The sequence below is a fragment of the Podarcis gaigeae genome (assembly GCF_964106915.1).
Source record: "Podarcis gaigeae genome assembly, chromosome: 2".
NCBI lineage: Eukaryota > Metazoa > Chordata > Lepidosauria > Squamata > Lacertidae > Podarcis > Podarcis gaigeae.
The window spans coordinates 36,383,623-36,400,845 of NC_139679.1; the positions used below are offsets into that span (position 1 = coordinate 36,383,623).

A 17,223-nucleotide genomic window follows, 5' to 3' on the forward strand; every position below is an offset into this window, starting at 1 on the left:
AGAAGAGCCTCCCCAAACCTATTGCCCCAGTTATAAAGCTTATAGTGTTTGAGTTTTTCTGCAGTCTATCACACCTTCCTCATATTCTTTGCCTTTGAATCCCCCTAGGCTTGTGCAGCTAATGCCATGAAAAGCCTTTAGTGGTTGCTCATAGATCTGTCATCTTCTCTTTGAAAGCCTCTAGAGGGCATCAGTTACACTCTCAAGTGAAGGGAAAACAAAAGGTGTTTTCGTGATCCATTTCCGTACAGATTAGCCAATACTGTGTTTTAAACAGATTCCCTGCATTCACTGTGTCAGGCTGCAGCCAAGGTCAGGTTGATGTTGACCTGAGCATTATTGGTTTCCTAAAAACTATGTCTGAATGCCAAGTACTCTGAAGTTAAGTCCCAAGTATGTGTGGTTAGGAGGACTGTAGTGTGAATAGAAACATACTATGGATTCTCTGGTTCGCCTTTCCCTTTCCAGTACTTGGCCTTTCTTATTGCAGCAAACAAGACCATGTTGTTGTCTTTGTGCATCAACCTTTATAAAATGTTGGAGGCATACTCGATGAATCCATCAAGTAGAAAACACAGTAGCTTAACATTCCTCAATTCTTTGTCTTGATTATAGTCATTTAAAGCTTCTGAATGGCTTGCACTTCTACCACATTTGGATAAAGACACCATTAAATGCTTCACGACACAGATTTTCTCTACGCCTGTTGTATATACATCTTCCATGGCCTTGTTGTATAGCTGTTTTTCAACAGTACTCACTTAATGACTGACCCAAAATTGTGATCCTTCAATAGATAAAAATGTTAGGACTTCCTCCATAATTTCACATTACTGTACTGTCCAGTACTATTGGACGTCAACATTTGTTTCCACCTTATAATGCTCCTACAGCCACAGTGTGAAATGGTATTGTATTTATTGCAATAAATTTTATTGTTTTCATCTTATTCATAATTTTTAAAAGCACAAAATATCTAAGATACAAAAAAACAACACAACAACAAACCCCCCAAAGCTCCTGACATAACTATGGGCATTGTGGCACTTTGCCAAAGATGTGAATCTTGAGCTATATCAGCCATGTAAGTGTAGGCTGAGTTCTATGAAACCCTATCCTTGTTTCCTTCCTCTATGCAGATCGGGGGCGCTGCTACATGGGTCAGTGCGCATGTGAAAGTGGTTGGGAAGGCCCTGGCTGTGAGTGTCCCACAAGCAATGAGACCTGTATCTCCAGCAGTGGGGTAAGTTATTCCCCCCTGCCCTTCTTAGAAAGATAAACAAGGGAGATAGGAAGCTGTATTCCTTCATGTACAACAGCCTGAAGATCAGAGAGAGTTCTGTTTAAATAGACGGCTGGGTGACTTCAAAGCTGATGTAGAGGCCTCATGCTTTGCATTGGGATGTTCCCAAATTCAAGTCCTCACTTATCCAGACCCTGGGCAAGGTGTTGCCAGTCAGAGTAGACAATAATGGACTTGAGCTGGTAGACAGATTAATGGATTTAAGGCATCTTCAGAGAGGGGGTAGGACACAGAAAACTCCCTTATGCTGAGTCAGACTGTCAGGGAACTGCCATCAGCTCAGAGGCAAGAGGTGGAAGGGCAGTTGGGTTACAGGGAGCCTCCAAAGATCGTGAGAAGCAGCACTTCCTCCGCGGAGGAGGGAAGCCACGCCTCCAGTGGGGAAGGAATGCAGGGCTCAGAGGATGCAAGGGAGAGCCACAGCACCGAGCAGGAGCAAAGCAGGGGGGCAGGTCCCCCTTTGCCCACGCCCTCTCTGTGCAGTAGGTTTACGCGCAGAGAGGGGAGGCGTAGGATGGGGGTCAAGATACTACTCTGCTGGGGAACGTTTAAGGACTGCCCACTCCCAGATTCTGCTAGTGACTGAGCAAGACATGGAATTGAAACAGCCTGCACTGTGAATGTTTTTGCACCGATAATAAAGCCTTTGAAAAGACCAGTGGGGGTCTTGCCTGTTCACTCTCGAGCAACCACATAACACAGACCTAGGACTTTCTGCATGCAAAGCAGATGCTCTACCACTGAACTATGACCCTTCGCGGGATGAAGTGGTGTTTTGTTTTGTTTTTTGCTCAGCATTATGCTGTATAGAAGAGGCAGCGGAAAAGTTTAGCCACAAGTGTCCAGACATGGGTGGGAGGTGAGCATGCCTCACTCCCTCACTTTCGATACCCCGGTTTACTCACAGAACAGCCACCTTCTGTGGCTTGGCTTGTTCGCCAAACTCCCAGGGAATTGTATCTACCCTGCAAAACTGCATGAAATTGCACCATTCAGTTGCCTCTTTGCATCCACCCTCCATCTGCTGATTTGCCCACTAAGGCCATTTCCTACTCTACTTTTGTGCTCTGAGAACTGTGGGAACTCGACTAATAAGGGAGAAGTAAGGCACTGGTATGAAGTCTGTTTTTAGCTTATTTTGTCAGTTTTTGCAGCAGTTGTTAAGGTGGAGATAGTGTTCAGAATATGTAACCTGTTTGTTTTACACACATGAGGAATACGAAGGCATTTTAGTCCAAACTCTGATCTGCTCTCTTGAGTAATCTAGGCCACCATGTAGCTATTATGAATTGTTTGCTTAAGTCCACCTTCTTCCCAAGATACAGACCCTATTACCATTAGCACGCTTTTAAAAATCCTTACCAACTCTTAAGAGATGTAAGGAAAGAGCCCTCTGATTATCCAAAGGGTTCTTTCCCCCATGTTTAACTTTCCTCTTGGCTGTGGGGGGAAAAAATATCCTCAACTGAATTTGGGTAAGATTTTGTCATTTCAGAATAGAAGATGATGTATCACCTGAAAATGAACTTTCAGTGCTTGCCCTTGTCTCTTGCAGATTCTTTGTAATGGGCGCGGGAGATGTGAATGCGGCAGATGCATCTGTAGTAACCCTACCCTCTACATTGAACCCACCTGCGAAACCAGTTATGCCCTGGTAAGCTCTTAGATGAAGCCAGTGACTTTAGGGGGTCACCATGCTTAGAGTGTTATATAGCCGATGACTAGGACTTTGGGTCGATTCTTATGCTATATTTGAAATATTATTCTTTGTGCTTTTAAAACCACATTTACTCTTCCTTATGCATATTTGACAAATAGAGATCACTGCAAATGTAGCCACACACGGTCATTCCCTTGCTCCCGCTTTCCCCTGTTAATATGAACTTCCCTGGCAGCCCTTACTTGTGATATCTCCATTACAAGCCAAACCAAGCAAAAGATGAGCACACTCTATCTACAACAGCGAATTCCTCTCTTTTTTCTACTTTTTATTTATGATTTTCAATTTTATACATTTCAATAATCTTTCTGCGTTTTTTTAAAAAAAATATTTTCCTCATATTCCAAATTAACTGAACGTAATCATTTATTCATCTACTTTAAATGTATACAGTCATACCTTAGCTGACGAACACCTTAGCAGTCAAACGTTTTGTCTCCCGAACATCGCAACCCCGGAAGTGAGTGTTGCGGTTTGCGAACATTCTGTGGGAAGCCGAACATCCAGTGGGGCTTCTGCGGCTTCCAATTGGCTGCAGGAAGCTCCTGCAGCCAATCGGAAGCCACACCTTGGAAGTTGAACAGATTTCCAGAACGGATTCCGTTCGGTTTCAAGGTACGACTGTACTCTTATAAAACTGCAGGTTATTACAACAATCCTACCAATGTTCTTATCTGTTTACAGTTTATTTGTAAATTTTCAATAAGCCATTTCCATTCTTTGATTTAAAAAGTTTGTTATCTTGATTTCTTATTTTTCTGGCAAGTTTTGCCATTTCTGCGTATTCCATTATTTTTTGCACCCATTCTTCTTTCGTCGGGACTGCAACAGGGAACATTTCAATTATTTATTTGCCGCAGTAACAGCTTCTTTCACAAGAGAGTTCTCTGCAACTCACAGCGCAGTGATTAACTTAGCCCTGTGTGTCTTATGTATTCCATGCAACAACTTGTTCCTTCTCTCATTCCTTTCTCCGATGAGATAAGTGTATGTATTGCTTTCAAGCACTCTTCCGAAAGTCAAATGTTCCACCTCTGCTGGTCTTTCACTCTGTCTCTTCAATACTTCTATAGACTGATGTCCTCTCTCTGGTGAACAGGGCTACCGACATGTGTGTGGAGAAGATGTCCGAACCTGTGTTCAGTGCCAGGCTTGGGGGACTGGAGAGAAGAAGGGAAAGAAATGTGAAAACTGCCGTTACAAGATCCGAGTAGTGGATGAACTAGAACAAGGTACCATGATTTCTTTGATGTACATCTGTAGGCCAAAGAGCATGAGTGGTCAACTTGTGGCTATCCATATGTTCCTGGACTCCAACTCCCATCCTTCCTAGCCATAAGGTTTGCTGGCTGGGGTTGATGGGAGCTGGAGTCCAGCAACAACTGGAGGGCTACAGATTCCCTATCACTGGCACAGATAGCAGTCCTCCTATTACAGTGCATTGGTGGAAACAAAATTGTGTTCAGTGTAAGAGGTAGTGAACATTAGAGGCATACGCTCCAACAGTCCCAAAGACTTTCACTGTTTTTGGTTACTTTCTCAGGCAAAACCACTGTCCCTATTTTGGCCTTTGGGGGATTTATTTTTTAAAATGTTGTTAGTGTAAATGGCTAGAGCTGACATACTTCAGGGGTTCAGCTCCCCTGCACCAGAATCTTTAGAAGTAAAATTTCCTGTGTGTGTATGTGCATCTCAAATGCATGTACATTTAGATGCATGTGCACGAACACTGAAACACCAGGCAATGGACAGCCTGCTACTTCACACACTGCAAGTATATTTTGAATCATTAAAACATATTATCATGCAATTATATTTTTTGAATATATCATTTTCTTAACCAAAAAGCAGATGCCATTCTGTCTTTTAAAGCAGTAGAAGGCAGGCTATTGCAGAGCAAATTAATACGGTGCAAAATAGACAGACTAAAGGCTATGGCATTACAGGTGAGGCTGAGAGCTTAGGAAGTGGTCTTTGGTATGAGACAAATAGCGGCATTTCCCCATATTACCATCCATGAAATTTCTACAGAGTATGAAACTGTAGCCTTAGAGCTGTGTTGTGTTCATCACAGGGAAATTGCATGATGGCTTAATATAATGACCATCGCACATCAGCTGTCCTGAACAGAGCTTCCTTATCAACTGAACCCACTACTTATTTCAGGAGACATATTGATCAGTGTTCACCAGCTTGTGTATTGCTGACTCTTGCAGAAGCAACTGTGGGCCATTTCATCGCAAATGTAGTAGAGTAACCATGGAATGAGCACAGGGCCATGCAGCACCACACACTAGTTGGGCCTCCTTCTGCCCCATCTTGCACTCACATCTAAACATGGTAAACACGCTTGCATTACTACCTATGTATGAATAATACACATTATGCTTCCTTCACCTATTTTCAAAGGATAAATGTGTACACAGTTGCACATCAGGGTGTACACACGTTCACCATATTAAGATGGTTCATCAAATCAAGTGTGTGTCTTGGTTCCAAGGGAATAGCCTTCAGTTCATACAGTTCACCAATAGCATGAACAGGCAAACCTTAACCGTAGAGAACGGTTGCCTTGTTAAAGACAGCATGCACTGTATCACATTTCTGACTAAGCTACTGCCTTCTGGACAGTGGAACCTCAGCCTGCTGTTTCTCACTGCCCCAAAGACTGGTGTAAGAGTTCAATGAAACCCTGCCTGATGTGGCTCGCAAAGTCTTCAGAACTTTGCTCCTGTGTTGGTGGCAATAAAGACAATCTCAGGAATGTTGAAGATGTTTTGGTAGCATTTTATAAATTTTCTTTGTCTCTGCAGAGGAAGATCTAAATACAATTTGTTCGTACCAAGATGAAGAGGATGACTGCAGGTACCACTACCGCATGGAAGAGGATTCCAACCCAGAGCTTAATGGCACCATTATTGTGCAAAGGAAGAAAGGTAAGTAATGATGTTCTAGGGACAGATGCAAGACTGAGGCAGCTCTTTTCTCTCTTTCCAGAATCGTAGTCAGAGTCGTACACTTGCATAGTCTGAGATCTTCTGAGGCATGTTTTAAAAATGAAGGCTTAACTAACCCCATTATGCAGATTTCTAGACAAAGTCAAATCTGTGAAACTGATTTCTGATCATAACAGGATCTTCTGCCCCTTAGAAAGCTATCTTAGACATTTGGTCCATCTAACTTGACTGGCAGTGGGTCTTTGGGGTGTCAGACAGAAGTCTTTCCTGGCTCTTCCTGAAGATCCCAGATCCTGTGAGCTTCTGCATGGGAAGTAGGAGCTCAATCACAGAGCTTAGAGCCTTCCCATCATCTTGCCCCCTCACCTGCAGAGACAGCCCTATACTTAGGTAAAATTAGGTGGCAGACACTGGAGAGAGGCAGTGAGATTCTGGAGGACACAGCTTTCTGCCTTCAAGCATGATGGAGGACGTTGCCTCTTCTTTGTTGTTGAAGTAAGATTCATTTGCCAGTCTAATTGGATTCTGTAAGTGGAATCAAGAGTGGCTGGGGGACAATATTATCCTCTGCCTCAGGCAGAAAATTCCTTAGGCCAGCCCTGCCATAAGGAAGGGCCGTAATTGGGTGGTAGAGTATCTGCTTTGCATGCAGAAGTTCCGAAGGCAAATCCCTGGCACCACCAGGTAGGGTTGGGAGAGAGCCTCTGGGTAGGCAGTACTGAGCTAGATTGGCCAATGGTCTCACTTGGTATAAGGCAGGTTCCTCTGACCTTCCTCTGTTTTCCCTGCAGTGCCCAAATTCTGTTAGTTTCCCAGCTATCCCTGCCTAACTGTGAAGGTTTTCCTGTTGTTACAGAGTGCCCATCAGGAAGCTTCCTTTGGCTTATCCCATTAGTCATTTTACTGATGCTCCTCCTGGGGCTGCTGCTTCTGCTGTGCTGGAAGTTCTGTGCTTGTTGCAAGGTAAGATCCAAGACTTCCACCCTGCAATGAGAAAGGGGAACTTGAGATGGAGTAATTGGTGGCGTGGGTGTGATCTAGCTAGCCAAGGGCGGCGAATGAGAGAGAACTTGCCTAATGTAGAGTTCTGGGGAAGTGAAGGCATGTGCCAGGCAAGAGTCTAGAGACGCCAGTGCAGATACAGTTCAGGATGCAGGAAGTAAAGGCAGGTCAGGAAACAGTCAGGTTCCAGCAAGGCAGTTCAGGTAGAACAAGAAAAGCTGAGGGCCAAAGGACAACTAGGGAGGGAGCAGCCTGGATTGCTCTAAGTGGCACCTAGGCTGAAAATCAGACCAGGCAGGCTTGAATGTTGATGTGTAGCAAGCTCCATCCCTGATGCGTGGATCTTCTGGTCTCAACTACCCTGGGGAAGATGTTTGTCCTCCTACCCATAGTTTTGTTTTTCATCGTCATGGTTCAAAAGAATTCCCTCTCCTAACTATTGCTGTTTTTCTTTTCGCCACTTAGGGTTGTCTGGCTCTGCTACCCTGTTGTGCACGAGGTACCTTGTTTTGAATTTATATGTGGTCTTTGGGGTGGGCGAAGCATTGCATGGGGACGGGGAGAGGAAGGCCTAGATACTGTAAGGTTGGCAGCTGAGTTAGCCACTTGTTTTATCTGCCCCTGAACACTGCTAGGCAACTGCTGTCTGTGGTCTTAAGGCAAGCAAGGATTTTCTAAGCCCGTTACCAGATGCCCTTTGGTTTTGGAGGTGTGAAGTATCGCTATCTGAAGCCTCACATCATCAAAGCACACACATGGCATTGAATCGTGTGATTCCCTAGATAGTAAAAGATAAGGCCTGAGGCAAAATTCTGAAGCCTGTCTTGTTAGGCTGAACAGAGCCATGACTACTACTGGAACTCTGATTACAGCATGGGTGTCAACTTTTCCCTTTTCTTGCGAGGAATCCTATTTGGAATGAGGGAATTTCCCTTTAAAAAAAGGGAAACGTTGACAGCTATGGGTTACAGTGTCCTGGAACATGGCAGAGAAGCTTCTGTCACACAAGAATCTACATCAACAGTAATCTGAGTTTAAGCCATTTGTGTGCAAATTTATTAGCTTCTATTTTGGGGGCTTGCTCCACACTAATCTCTTAGCAGGTAAGCCTGTAGACTTTTCTTACTCTCAGTCATGTTCCATGATGGGCACAGGGGTGGGTAGGATGGGCTCTGCGTTCATTCCCTGGAAACCAAGCAGCCAGACATGACTGACATTTGTATCAGGAAAATATTGAAGTATATACTGTAGGGAACCATGGTCAGTCAGGAGTGCTCTTTACCATGTACCCATATTACCAACCTGAGATCTACCGATGAAGGGTGGTATACATACATACATAACATACATACATACATACATACATACATACATACGCAGTGTGTGTGTTTAAAAAAGTATCTCAGTACACCAAATGTTTAGTTTCTGGCATATATAATATGCGTAAAGGTAAAGATAAAGGGACCCCTGACCGTTAGGTCCAGTCGCAGACGACTCTGGGGTTGCGGCGCTCATCTTGCTTTATTGGCTGAGGGAGCTGGCATACAGCTTCTGGGTCATGTGGCCAGCATGACTAAGCTGCTTCTGGCGAACCAGAGCAGCGCACGGAAACGCCGTTTACCTTCCTGCTGGAGCGGTACCTATTTATCTACTTGCACTCTGACGTGCTTTTGAACTGCTAGGTTGGCAGGAGCAGGGACCGAGCAACAGGAGCTCACCCCATTGCGGAGATTTGAACTGTCAACCTTCTGATCAGCAAGCCCTAGGCTCGTTGGTTTAACCCACAGTGCCACCCGTGTCCTATAATATGGGTACATGCTAAAAATGTAACATGTGAATCAAACAAAAGGCATGGAAACAAGGACCATTGTTGTGTGAGCATAGAGACCCACAGGTCAAAAGAGAGCAGGTGTTTGGCAGCAGTACACAATAATACAGCCTGCTGCCAGCAACCTGAATTCCATTTACCCAACTAGAAGCGGCTCTCATCTAGAAAAAAATCCTGCGGAATCCTTGCTAGGTAGGTAACAAGTTGTTTCTGCATTTGAAGTGAGGTCCTCTTATTCCGCTTACTCTTGTCCTTGGGAAAGATGTAAAGCTTGAACAGGGCCGTTGGCGTTTCTATGTTCTAACTCCTCTTCTTTCTCCGAAGGCCGCACTGTTGGTTTCAAGGAGGACCACTACCTGCTCAGAAAAAGCCTCATGACCTCGGACCACCTAGACACTCCCATGGTTCGCAGCGGCAACCTGAAAGGCAGAGACACAGTTCACTGGAAGATCAACAACAATGTGCATAAGGAAGGCTTCTCTTCCTTAGCTCTCAATCCCAAGGACCTGAGTAAGTGCCAGTTTTGCAAGGTGGAGAAGGGGCTAACTGAAGCCAAAGATGGTGGGGGGAAAGTGGTCCCTTGGTCCTCTCAGAACCTGATCCTAAGTTGATTCAAACATGCACATTCCTCTCACATGAATGCATGTGGGAAATTACTTCTTAGAACACTTCCCCATGTTGTAATCTCTCTCCAGTTAAGTAAGCTGTCTGTGTAGCTTGAAACCTTATCCCTGAGGGCTTGAAATCTCTTCGCTGCTGGCTTTCCACTTGAAATGGGATTTGACACTGGAGCTTCTTCAAACAAGGGGCATTCCCTCACCCCTGGCTTTCTTTCTGAGATGATACAGCCAGACAAGAGAACAGTATCATCATGAGCAACTGTGCTGATAATTTATCTGTTAAGAGATCCCTAGGTCTCTCACGCAACTACAGTTGACTGATGGGAAGGAAACAGGATCACTATTAAATCAGATTATGTGTGTTTGACAGACATGTCCTAAATCAGATTCTAGCCTTTGATTTCAAAAAACCATAATAAAATGGCTCTACTGCTTCTGCCCAACCACCCCCATTGCTACATCTTGTGTCTCCATATGCATGCTATTTGCTGGTAGTGTTTCTTGCTGATTGATTTGTTTCCTTGAATCCAGTTCCATATGGAGTGTCTCTGAGACTCGCCCGGCTCTTCACCCAAAACCTTGCAAAACCAGATAGCCGTGAGCATGAGCAACTGCAAAAGGATGTGGAGGAGAATGTAAGGAGCAGGAATAATGCTGCCTACTGGGTTTGCGACTGAGGAATGGGTGGGCAGGGGGAATACAATCAAGCCAATGCAAGCTTCCTTTTCTTGGATTTGAGTTAAGAGACAGCATATGGTTGTTGTCTGCTCAACATAAGGAAATCAAGTGGAATTAACTAAACCCCTTAATCTGAACATTGGGATGAACACCAGGAAATCTGAGTTAGTGAAACTCTCTCTTGCTCTTCACAGCTCAATGAGGTTTACAGGATTATCCCTGGTGCCCACAAATTTCAGCAGACAAAATTCAGGTGAGTTACTTTGGGAGGGGGCAACTGGCATGTAGAGAAGCAGTGAGATCTCTTCCAGTGGGTGCTCCTTTTAAAGATGAGAATGGGTAAAAAATGGCTGAACGTCTGGTGTGATTAAGTCTAGGGGGCATCCTTGGAAGAATATAGAGAATATAAAGTAGTAGGATTAGAACTCTTGTCCCAACAGCTTTCCCCAGGTCAGAGTGTGTATGAAGCTTGAAAGGCCAAACCAAAAAAATCTATGTATTTCTCCTTGGATTGTAATTAAAATTATGCATATTGTCTGTTTACTCTCCAGGCTGCAGCCAAATGCTGGGAAAAGGTAAGGAATTCATTTCTTGCTTTCCATCTAGGTGTAGACGTGTGGATACTTTCCATTGCTGTGCTTATTCTGTGGGAGTTTTCACTCACCACTAGAAACTGTGATGTCTTCTTACAACTGTATCATTAGCATCGTTGCTCTCAGCACTGCAGAGATCATCATCTTCTTTGCCAGTTAACTTCTCACTGCTTGTGGGGTGGAAAGTGGATCGATGTTAGCCCTTCCTAAGCAGAACTAAGAGCTGCATTCAAACTGCCCCTGCTGCGTGAGCATAAATGGTCATTCTATCACCCCTTCCCATGCCCTCAGAGCTTTTGATTTGTTGTCATGTTTGTATCTCAACAACAATGCTGAACTCAAAGCAGCTCACAATTATAATTTGTCTACCATGTTTCTCTGTGACGAACGCTGTAGCAGAGGAAGTGGATTCACTGATGCCAGGGAACTGTGACTGGCCAATAGTTTTTGCAGACCTGTGTTACCCCTTTAGTGTGGCAGCAGTGTTTATTCTATGGATATGCTGCAAGCACTCCCTATTTGATTGGTGTGAAGTAGCCTTCATCTGGCCCCATTGCTGTGGAAAGAGTCTTCACACTGGCACTTGTTCCAGATCAGTGGCTGAAAATCATTGTGCATAAGAGTATGTGAGCAGTGACTTTATATTGCTAATAGCCTAGGTAAACAGACCCTGATCTTCCTCTCCCCCCACCAATCCCACCCTGCCTTCTTCAGACAGGACCACACAATCGTAGACACAGTGCTCCCTGCTCCCCGCTCAGCCAAGAATGAGATTGTGAAAGTAACAGAGAAGCATGTTGCACAAGAGGCTTTCAACGATCTGAAAGTGTCCCCTGGTTACTACACTGTAATCTCTGATCAAGGTAGGTGATGATGAATGCTACTAGTTCTCACCAAGGTTGTAAACCTCTGTCTGGACTTTATCATGTCATACAGCAGGTGGGGGCTCATAAGATGTTAAGCTCTTCTGTACAAAACATTCCCTCCGCATAGAAAACCAGAAGATTCTACTGTAGCCTTCTCACCCACATATTGTGAAGGGATTTGTTTATTTTTATTGAGGAGCAGTCAACAAGGTGGGATTCCACCTGCAGTCGGAACTAATGCCGCCTAGACACAGGTTTACAACCAGCTGATGGCTAGGCCTCCAATAAAAGCCAAGAGTTGCATGCTTTTCTAAATAACTCCTTCCCCTCTAAATGTGCTTTTTTTGTGCTTCCATCCCTACCCAAGATGCTCACGGCATGGTAGAGTTTCAGGAAGGAGTGGAGCAGGTGGATGTCCGGGTTCCCCTCTTCATCAGGGAAGAAGATGATGATGAAAAGCAGCTGCAAGTGGAGGCCACTGATGTCCCTGTGGGAACTGCAGAAATTGGTCGCCGGCTTGTCAACATCACCATTATTAAAGAGCAAGGTAAATGTGTCTGTAGGCCAATCAGGTGATGATGGCACATTCAACTCAGGCAACATTCTCAGAGAAGGTCTCTGGACAGTCTGAAAACTCCAACAGGATTCCTGTAAAGCAGCAGTAAGCTAACTTCTCACCCTCCAGATGTTTCTAGACTACAACTCCCATCATCTCTAACCATTGGTTATGTTGTCTGGGACTGATAGGAGCTATAGTCCAACAACAGCATATGGGGGAGGCACAGGTTGTTCATACCTCTTGTACACCCATATGTAGAGATGGACATCACTTTCTATGTCCTGCAGATGAATATGGTGACCTTTTGTGGATTGAATTTTAGATCTATATCATGGCAGTGCATTGACTACCTTTCTCGGTTCTACAGAGTATCCTTGGGTGATTAATTGTCGTGTTGGAACTAGTTAGCCACCGAATGTTAGGAAACAAGTTAGGGTAATATTGAAGTGTGGGTTTTGTTCTATGAGTTGTGGCACTTAGTAGACACCATATCACCATTACCACTGTCTCTGTATCCCTTTAGCAAACAGCATCATTCGCTTCCAGGAGCCAGCTTATTCATACAGCCGCTTCGACCAGGTGGCTAAGATCCCTGTACTTCGTGACATACTGGACAACGGGAAGTCTCAGATAACATACAGGACACGGGATCTCACTGCCCAGGAAGGCAAAGTAAGCACAATAGAGCTGACTAACAGGAGGAGAGCCTTGATAGCCATGGTTATAGGAAGACCCTTTGACAGTTGTGCAGCCATTATATGATCCTAGAGATGTAGAAAATATTTGTGTTGCATCAGTACACTGTTTAGCAAACTCTTTCTCTCTCTTCCCAAGGATTATGTTTTTGCGGAGGGTGATATAGTCTTCCAGCCTGGGGAAAAGCGGAAAGAGGTGCAGGTGAAATTGCTGGAGCTGACTGAGATAGATGCCCTTCTTCGCAATCAGCAGTTGAAACAGTTTGCGGTGGATCTCATCAACCCCAGGTTTGGTGCAAAGGTTGGCAAATACCCTCAAACCATTGTGACAATTGCCGATCCAGGTGAGCTTCATCAATTTCTGAGGGCAAGCACCCTTTTTATCTCTGTTTATCTGCCAATTTGTTGTTCTATTTTGTATAAAAGCTTGAACCTGTCAGACAAATATCATTGCCGAGACTTCAGCAAAAAAGCTGGTGCATAAGGGACACTAAATCTAGATTCTCATATCTGAGCTGCCAGTGCAGTCCAGTGAGTAAACAAACAAACCCCTGTGTTGCAAAATATGAGTCAGCAATATCAAAAGCAGCACGATGGCCAGAAACAATTACAATATGAAAAACTTTATGGACTGGTTCAAAACTTCAAAACTAGCAAACTGAAGTCTCTGAAAGTCTCTGAAAGTCCTTAAAATGAATCCCGGTGCCAGACTTTACCCAGCGGAGAGCAAGCTGTGAAGCTTTGTATAATAAGCAAATGTCCGATTCTGATGTCCAACTCTGAACTCTGCTGACAAGTGTTTCCGGATAACAACTACTGTTTCGTTGAATTCTTCACCAGCCAATTAGTTCAACACTCGTGAGTAGAAAGAAATGTAATTTCTTCATTAACCAATCTTTTTTACGAATAGATATAATATACCGCTGGGTAAAGTCTGGCACCGTGATTCATTTAAGGACTTTCAATGTAGTCCAGTGAACAGAGAGCACTGGAGTCCTGGGTTCAAGCCTCCCCTCTGCTGTGTTGCTGTACACTTCAGTGGGATATGCCTTACCATGGGTGGCCAATGATATATTTTTGAATGTTCTAGTTGTGCATGATGCATGTGCAACAAGGCAGTGAAGTCCAGTAACCAGATGTGTTTGGTCAGAGACTCAACACTGCTTGCTTGCAGGAATGAATTAGTCTTTAGGTGGTTGCTAATATTCTACTGCTTCTCTAACTTCTACTACACTACTCTTCTCATCAAGTCCCCTAAGGAGAAATGTTCTATGAGGAAGTTTGGTAGTTTTGCCCCTTGGGTTAGTATTTCAGCTCTGATTTCCTAGTGCAATCTGTACTGGGGGAACTTCCCCATCAGACCAGGCAAGCAGTGGCTCATGTGATGTTCTAAGAATTAATGGCTGTAAACAGGGTAGCATCTTTTTAGACAAGGACAAAGGCAGACTTGTAAATCTACCTGCAGAAATCAGTTATGCTCTGAAAATGCTGTAGTTGTGCTAATCCACATTAGGGAGTGAATTAAATGTTGTGCTCTACCAGTCATTCTGTGATTGCAAGCACTTCAATTTGCCCAGTGGAACAATCTCCCCTCTTATCCACCTGCTGCTGTCCTAGGGGTCTCCTAACTCCCAGAGTTGTTATGGGGGGGGGGGGGAGCAGAGGGAGGAAAGGAGAGAAAGTACCATCGCCTTAACAGGACTCATTGCGCTGGCTTCCACTAGTTTGCCTACTTAGCAGAATATGGCTTAAATTGTTGTCTGCATGCAAAAGGTTTCATTTATTTGCACTCATGATAGACTCTGAAGAAGCAACCTCAGCTGCTTTGTAAAATAAGAATAAAACGCTAAATTTAGTCTGAAAGGCTACAGGTTTTTTTAAATTGCATAACCTCCACCTGGATACACTTAAGGTGATTTCAGAAGTGCATCCTAATATGTTTATTGTTAGAGTGGCTTCCCCCCCCCTCTCCTCCCTCCACCCCACCCACAAATTGGCTGGGGGGGCATCAGGAGAACTCCCAGAACATTGTAGGTGGGGAGAGGGGGGAATCATGTGCCTTAGCACAACATTGAATTCCTCTCTTCATCTCCTTCGTACTGTACACAACTCTTTATTAATAGGCAAGAGTGCTTCTATGAAAAGCAAACCGCAACAAAGTGGTAAATATTTCACAAACCACAGAAAATAGTTAACAATGAGTTTGATCCAGATATAGATGAGTGGAACTCCACTCACACAACTGACTTTTCCAGACTTATTCTACATTAGCCCAAGGACTCTGTTAGCTGGTGATTGATTCCAGCTAGCTATTTTTGTCTAATGTTCTGTTCAAGTTTATATACTAGATGGGTGAGTTGGAGGCAGCCATGGTAGTATGAGTTGACAGAGTCACACCTGTGGTACTTGAATCCACAACCTTTAATGGATGCAATCAAGCGCCTTTACCATTCAGTCCACATGCCTCTCTCTTGGGACGTGGTTAAAGAGACAAATGAAGCCGTTCTGTTTTCTTTCTCCTGCAGAAGCTGTGGATGGCTTAGCATCAGCGAAACTCCTAGGCCAGCAACCGCAGCCTCCCAGAGGCATACTTGCAGCTCCCCTTAATCCAAATGCACAGGCACTAACCTCTAGGAAGATCCGATTCAACTGGTTGCCACCTCCTGGCAAACCTGCAGGGTACAAGGTATGGACCTGCCAAGCAATAAACCTAATTATTATGAATGAGGGGGGTACAATCTTGTTGACACTTGCACTGAGTTCAAGGCCTAGAGTGGCTTCCCTCCAGGTCAGTGTAGTCCTGCCCTCCTATGCCCAGCATTGACTGCTGCTGCTGCTCTCCTTCTCATGATACATCACATCAAGCATAGCACTCTGGAGTCATTCAATATCTCCCAAGGTTTATGAAGATGTGGATGTTCTAAAATGGGGGGGGGGGGGCAGTCATGAATTGCGTTCTGTGGATGTCGTGTTTTAGAATGGGGACTTTCCTTAACTGATCACATGGTGGTTTGTTATTCTTGATGATGTAAGCAAGACTTTGAAAGCAAATGGGATTCTCTTTGGCCTCCAGGTGAAGTACTGGATCCAAGGGGACCCTGAGTCAGAAGCTCGCTTGCTTGATTCGAAGGTGCCATCAGCGGAGTTGACTAATCTGTATCCCTACTGTGATTACGAGATGCAGTCCTGTGCCTACAATGATATGGGCGAGGGGCTTTACTCCGAAGTGGTCCACTGCCGCACACTTGAGGACCGTAAGTAGGCATATTCCATGGCAGACAAGGAGGGAGGAATTCAACATCGCACTAAGGTGCTGTCGGGGCAAGCATTTCGGCTTGCCAGATGAGGCAAAGTGTTTTAAATGTGCTTTAAATTTGGGCTGCATACACACCATGCATCTAAAGCACATTTGAAACATCCCCTAAATCATCCTGGGACCTGTAGCTTGTTAAGGATGCTGGGAATGTTAGCTTTGTGAGGGGTAAAATACAGCCACTAGAATTCTTTGGGGGAAAGCAATGTGCTTTAAATGCAGTTCTTTTTTCTAAAAAACAATGTTTGGGGGTACTCTCATTTTGACTCAGGGAAATCACCATTTTATAGTTCAAATCGGGGGGAAATAAATGCAGTAAATGGACAAAAGTACAAAGATTCACAAAATGTTTAGTGTACCCCTACGTACCACCAGAAAAAAGCACTGTTTAAATGTATGATGTGTACACAGCCCTGCTTTAAATCTATGATGTGAATGTGACCATAGAGCCTTGGACAGTCCAGGCAAGACACTACATAACAAATGCTGTGTTTATAAGGAAAGGAAGCATGAAAATAAGAGAAATATTCAATATATTGAAGTTATTCTGCATGTCAACTTCATTCTGAGCTCTCTGGTCCCTGATGCTAAGGGTAACATTGATGAATGAATACTAAGAAACATGTTCAGTAAGAAGGACTGAGACTGCAATTCTCTCATTGAATTCAGTGGAACTTGCTTCTGAGTAGACATATATAGAATTGCACTGTTGCTGTGCTTTAGATCAGTGTTATCCTAGAATCATAGAAAAGGGACCTTGGCCATCATCTAATCTGAGCTGGCGCTCAGTATAGAATCTACAGGGCTGGATGATGATGCAAATGCAGCATCCCTGGCAGATGGCCACCTGGAGATAGCTCAGTCTGTAGAGCATGAGACTCTTTATCTCAGGGTTGTGGGTTTGAGCCCCATGTTGGGCAAAATATTTCTGCATTGCAGGGGTTTGGACTAGGTGACTCTCATGGTCCCTTCCAACTCTACAATTCTGTGAATCTATGAAATACTGTTAAATAAAGCAGGCTTGTTTTCTCTTGCTCTAGAGGGCAGGACTAGAATGAATAGGTGAAGATTACAAGAAAACAGATTTTG

The 17,223-nt window shown here is 44.2% G+C and overlaps 1 protein-coding gene across 13 annotated transcripts in view; it reads left to right on the forward strand.

Moving 5' to 3' along the window:
* Positions 1 to 17,223, forward strand: part of ITGB4 (integrin subunit beta 4) — a 67,078-nt gene that overhangs the window by 32,670 nt on the left and 17,185 nt on the right. For all 13 annotated transcript variants that reach the window (XM_083725592.1, XM_083725588.1, XM_083725594.1 and 10 more), the window contains exons 14-29: positions 1,140 to 1,243; positions 2,859 to 2,957; positions 4,123 to 4,255; positions 5,837 to 5,959; positions 6,837 to 6,943; positions 7,448 to 7,481; positions 9,135 to 9,320; positions 9,962 to 10,065; positions 10,303 to 10,361; positions 10,660 to 10,683; positions 11,416 to 11,564; positions 11,935 to 12,114; positions 12,650 to 12,798; positions 12,961 to 13,165; positions 15,347 to 15,507; positions 15,895 to 16,075. In XM_083725592.1, the coding sequence (XP_083581718.1) occupies positions 1,140 to 1,243; positions 2,859 to 2,957; positions 4,123 to 4,255; positions 5,837 to 5,959; positions 6,837 to 6,943; positions 7,448 to 7,481; positions 9,135 to 9,320; positions 9,962 to 10,065; positions 10,303 to 10,361; positions 10,660 to 10,683; positions 11,416 to 11,564; positions 11,935 to 12,114; positions 12,650 to 12,798; positions 12,961 to 13,165; positions 15,347 to 15,507; positions 15,895 to 16,075 (1,998 nt within the window). The remainder of the gene's footprint in view (positions 1 to 1,139; positions 1,244 to 2,858; positions 2,958 to 4,122; positions 4,256 to 5,836; positions 5,960 to 6,836; positions 6,944 to 7,447; positions 7,482 to 9,134; positions 9,321 to 9,961; positions 10,066 to 10,302; positions 10,362 to 10,659; positions 10,684 to 11,415; positions 11,565 to 11,934; positions 12,115 to 12,649; positions 12,799 to 12,960; positions 13,166 to 15,346; positions 15,508 to 15,894; positions 16,076 to 17,223) is intronic.